The sequence below is a fragment of the Nuphar pumila genome, unplaced genomic scaffold (genome assembly GCF_984573655.1).
Source record: "Nuphar pumila unplaced genomic scaffold, dmNupPumi1.hap1.1 HAP1_SCAFFOLD_1705, whole genome shotgun sequence".
Taxonomy (NCBI): Eukaryota; Viridiplantae; Streptophyta; class Magnoliopsida; order Nymphaeales; family Nymphaeaceae; genus Nuphar; species Nuphar pumila.
This window is the reverse complement of record NW_028323743.1, coordinates 3,414-8,834: the sequence shown is the minus strand read 5'-3', so window position 1 is coordinate 8,834 and position 5,421 is coordinate 3,414. Positions and strand designations below refer to the sequence as shown.

General features: G+C 54.5%; 1 protein-coding gene across 1 annotated transcript; it reads left to right on the top strand.

The window, feature by feature from the left end:
* Positions 1-3,656: 3,656 nt before the first annotated feature.
* On the top strand, positions 3,657-5,027 carry LOC149809147 (protein ANTAGONIST OF LIKE HETEROCHROMATIN PROTEIN 1-like). The gene has a single exon (XM_089994989.1). It carries the CDS (start codon positions 3,657-3,659, stop codon positions 5,025-5,027), a length of 1,371 nt encoding a protein of 456 aa, XP_089851115.1.
* Positions 5,028-5,421: the final 394 nt, after the last annotated feature.

Genomic DNA, 5,421 nt, shown 5'->3' with positions numbered 1-5,421 from the left:
AGGAATGCCCGCACAGTAGTGTGGCTGGCCACCGGGGCGAACAGCTCATCATAGTCCACGCCTGGGCGCTGCGAGAATCCCTGCGCCACAAGTCGCGCCTTGAGGCGTACCTGCGAGTCCCCGGGACCCGGCCGTTTGACGTCGTACACCCACTTGCTGCCGACTGTGTGTGCACCTGCAGGCGCCCTAGTGTACGAGAAACACTGATGGTCCCAAAGAGACTTGTTCTCCTCCTGCATCGCCGCCCACCAGTTCTCCCGGTAGGGGTTCTCCGGACTCAAAGCAGCCTCCATGGAGTGCGGGATCAGGTCCTCAGGCTTGACACCGTTAGGCAGCTGGGACAGGTCGAGCATGTTGCGCCCATGGGAGAGCACCGTAGGGAAGGCAGAGAAGTCGATCCTTTTGGGGCGACTCGGACTCGAATGAGCAGGGTACGCGTACACGGTTGGCTGCTCAGTGGAGAACCGTACCACACGCCGGACAGGCTTCACAGCCGAGCGAGGGCTCTGCTCGGACGACAGTCCAGAGCGAGCAGCCAATGACGAAGGGTTATAGAAAGCAGGAGGAGCACGTGTGCGGGGATGTGCAGCCCGGCTATCAGGGTGCGACTGGGGCAGAGAGCAGCACCTCAGGAACCGCATCGTCAGGGTCAGGAATGGCATACTCGTCAGCGGGAGGCATGGAGGCAGCAGGGCCCGGGTCATCCGGAACAGCGAGGGGGCCATCGGCCTCGTCCCCTCCCTCGAGCTGCTCCGGAGGCACGGAACTGCCACTGTCCGCCATGGCAGACCCTCCAGCTGGCACGTAGTCTGCAAGCGCAAGCATGGGGAACGGGGACTCCACGAACACGGGCGGTACCTGGGCGGTATCGGCCAGAGCCGTCGGGGACGCGAGCGGGAAAGTAGTGCCGTCAGGCGGAGTACCATCAGGCGAGGAATCCGCATCACCCGAGGGGGCAGCAAGGCCTTGATCAGCCTGCCCCTCTTCCACACCCGAGGCTCGCACGCCAGCCGGGGTCGAGGGGTCAGGAACACTATCCTGGACACGAAAGTCACATGTGGTCAGTATCCTCCCATCAACCAGTGCGTAAACGTTCCTGGAATTCAAGACACCTGCTGTTCCGAGGTATATGCCCGCCGTGCTCTTCGGGGAAAGCTTGGTACGCTTGCTGGCAGGCACGTGCACACGGATGTCGCACCCCATGGGTGAAACTGGGAGATAGAAGGTGCAACGCCCGTGAACGCATGGTAAGGCACACGCTGCGTGGGAGAATAGAGCATGCAGTTTCGTATGTGATTAGCGTGCAGGATGGCGTATCCCCAGAGGGTGGTTGGCAGCCCAGCCGCACTCAGCATGGTGCGAGCGCGCTCCATTTGGGTGCGGTTCAGGCGCTCAGCCTTACCATTCTGCTCCGGCGTATAGCCCGCGGTATCCTCATGCCAGATGCCCAACTTCTCAAATGCTTCCTTCAATTCCGCATTCACATACTAGCGGCCCTGGTCAGTGCGTATGCGCTTAACTGATTGTCCACCCTGTGTGGCCATTTCTCGGACCATGCTAGGAAGTACGGTGATCACCTGGTCTTTCGAATGCAGCAAGCGAACAAGTGAGAACCCTGAGAACTCTTCTAAGACAGTCAGGACATAGCGCTCCTTAGCTACCGTGGGAAAGTTGAGCAGAACCATCAAGTCTGAGTGCACCCTGAAGTTGACATGGGGTGCCTGCCCGTCCTGTTCAGGGTGAAAAGAGCGATGCATCTTGCCATCAAGGCAGGGTTGCACGATTCAGTGTCACGCGCGTGGAGGAACTCCACAGGGGTCACCGGGCAATCACCAAGCAGACCCTTGCGTTGCATGTCCGCGAGCGTGCCCATGCCAGTGTGCCCCAGTTTCCGGTGCCAGCGCATGGCTAGAGACTCCCTGACAGCAACAGAAGCAGTGCGCATGCGTGGGACATCCAGGAGGTACATGTTATCGCAGACCGTGGCTGTGGCGACGAGTTTCCCCCCACGAGCGATCTCGAAGACGGAGGAGTGCGGGTCAATTCCAAGAGAATGGCCAGTCGCCGTGAGCGCATGGACAGAGAGCAAGTTTGACACGAGCGAGGGCACATACAAGACATCACGTAAGTGCAGCAGCCCATGAGTGGTTTTGAGCCGCACTCGCCCCATGCCTAGGGCGTGCTCACATGTCCCGTTCCCAAAGTTGACAGGGGCCGGTTTAGGAAACCTGACATAATTTGCCGGAATGTGCCGCTCGCGAGTCATACTGTCTGTGGCCCCACTATCCAGTACCCACTCACACTGTGCGTGCACGCGGGAGGAGGAATACATGCCTTGGTGTGGCTTAGGGTAGCCAGGCGCGAAGGTACCAGGCTGCGGGTATTTCTCCTGGAGCTTCATAACGCAGAAGGGCGTGATATGACCAGCATGGCCACAAAAGTGACATTTCCGCTCCTCAGAAGCGGATGCTGAGCCTTCTGGTGTGCGGTCCCGTGGGGTGCGCCTGGGTGACGCACGGCGACTGCGACGGTCAGTACTGCGACCTCTGCGTTCAGCTGCCAGCGCTCTAGCGGGACGCTCCAGTGGGGGCAGGTCGCTCTCCAGAGCATAAAGAGCAAGACGCAGCGTGTCAGGGGTGTAAGTATGGGCATTTAGACAGAGATGGGGACGGTATTGAAGACAGAACATTTTCCAGAATGTACTTTACACAGTCGACAGGCCGGCTTACATACTAAATGTATAAGAGCATGTTATTCATCCGTTCACTAGTTCTCCAAAGCACTAGAAAGAAGATCGTAGCTTGCTACCTTGATAGCGAAGCTCACGGCTTGCTACCTCGATAGCGAAGCTCACAGCACTATCTCTCTTAGATCATAGTGCTGATTCGAACTGCGATGCGACATTATATGTCAAGGTTCCTAAGTCCGATAGAACCTGACAATGCGCAACACTCCCCTGATGGAGCATGCAGCAAAGCAGAAAAACACTACAAGGTATCGTTTTGAGAGCCGAATCTGGTCTGCCCCCAGAGTCATTGGCTTGGACGGCTGGTCCTGATACCCAAATAAAACAAGCTAACAACAGCTGCTCCCCAATGTGGGAGCCTATGTATCGGTAGATATAACACAGAAAAGCCAAGACAGTGGCAAGAACCAGATGGTTCCGCCTAACACCGTTTGTTTATTCCTTCAAAGATCCTAATCCCATGCCCTCGAAACAATCAACATGTTTCTGTCGAGGCAATGCCTTCGTGAGACAGTCTGCCAGTTTAGGGTCGTATTAACATAATCAAACACAAGCTGGTGCATTAGCACACGCTCCCGGGCGAAGTGATGCACAATGTCAATGTGCTTGCTGCGCTGCGTCATCATTGGGTTCTTCATTAGAGCGCGAACAGACTCCGAGTCGCAGAGAATCTTGGAGGGGCCATCCACTTTCTCCCCCAGCTCGGGAAGAAGCTTCCTTAGGCCCTGTTCAGCTAGAGCCTGTTCGTTCGTTTTCTGACGAACCTGACGTCATAGCGCGTTAAATCAATTGGTTCGTCTGTGTTCAGCTACTCGAACGAACCTTGCACAAGATTCGTTGTTGCCTGGACGAACTTCACTCTCGCTGGGTATGCTTGTTCAACAGGAGTCGCATTGTTAGGTTAGAGGTCATGGAAGGCTCAGATTCGGATTCTAGCGGTCTTCTAGAGCCAGACGCAACTTTCGCGCATCCTTTAGGTGACATTTTCGAGCTGTGGGAGGATGGCGCAGTTTTCCAGAGTATTATCGACGCAGTGCTCAGCGATAGTGACAGCGAGCATTCATATGATAGTATTGATGATGAAGATGAGGATATCCTGCATCCAGCGGACTACCTGCGTGGTTATAGGTTCGACCGAAGTTGCGCAACCTACCCCTACGATGGCAACCTGCTGTTGAACGTGCAAGGCACAAATGCCTCGGACAGATTGAATTGGACAGAGTTGCAGTTGCATGAGGAACGTCGCAGGTGGATGAACTTTTTCAGAATGGAGGAGGGGACGTTCAATACGTTGTACGAGCTTGTCGCTCCACAGATGCCAGACAACCACTCAAGACATCCTGAAATGCGCACACACAGCAAGAGAGACAAGTTAATGATGACTTTGTTCTTTCTGGCCCACTGTCCCACTCTACGCACGATGGCCGGCCTGTTCAACGTTCCCCACAACAGTGTCAGTGTGCTCGTGTTGCGCCCGACACTGAAAGCGCTGCTCAAAGTGCTGTTTTTCGACCCAAGAACCAAAGTTATCAAGTTTCCTTCGACAAGGGAGGAGCAGCTTGCCGTTATGGGCAGGTTCTTGTCCAAGCACAACATGCCAGGGTGCATTGGAGCCATCGACGGTTCTCTCATTCTCATGAAGAAACCGACCCCAGATGAGGCGGGAGGGGACAGCGATGCTTTCTGGTGCTACAAGGGGGGCATATGCAACTTGCTGCTGGCTATTGTGGATGCTGATGGACTTTGCATGTACGCCAATGCTGGTGCACCTGGCAGTGTTGGGGATGCTGGTCTGTTTGCACGCACACTCATGAAAAGACATCTAGATGAAGGTCTTGCAGAGAAAGCATCACTTACGCTGGACGTGGGGCTTGAGGAGGTGGAAATTACAGGGTACTTGGTAGGGGACAGCGCCTTTGGTCTAAACAAGTACATGATCAAGTGCATAGACCCTCCACCGGCCAATGGAACACCCGAACAGAAGTTCAACAATTGTGTGATCAGGGCTAGAAGGGGTGTAGAGCAGTTCTTTGGCCGCCTGAAAGGGCGTTGGGTGTTCTGCAAGAAGAACACGTTCTACGGCAACCCTGCCTTCTGCAGAGATGCTGTCCTGGCATGTGTATGCTTACACAACTTCTTACAGACCAGGAATGAGCTATTTGATGATGAGCTGTTCGATAATCAACCAGTACAGGACCCTGACGACCCTGAGGTTGCAAATGCAAATGATGGTGAAGATTTGCAGCAGCACCTGGTGAACTGGTGCGGCGAGCATGAATAAATATGACATGTACATCCATACAGACGATATGAATGCTACATGTTATTCCTGTACTTGTCTAGCACTGTAATGGATGTAAGCAACAAAACCCTAAGTGTTCAAGTCCTCAAGCAACTTTGCCTGCTTTGTGGCACGCACGGGCGTCATCGTAGGATCATTAGCCATCAGCAAGTTCCTAGTAGAATAAACACGTGCCCTTTTGGCCTCTTTGGTCTTTGCATCGGCGTACACATTGACTGCCTGGAGCCTGCCTGTGTTGTTAGTTTCTGCAATCTTCTCCAGCATCACCATCTTCTTCTCAGCCACTGCCATAGCAGCTTCTGACTTTGTCTCAGCAATAACCTTGGCAAGTTGCACTTGGCGGACTGTCGTACGTTGCTGCTTTGCCTTAGGG

Excerpts from the sequence above, each read along its gene's own strand:
- LOC149809147 (XM_089994989.1), top strand. The coding sequence starts at position 3,657 with ATGGAAGGCTCAGATTCGGATTCTAGCGGTCTTCTAGAGCCAGACGCA.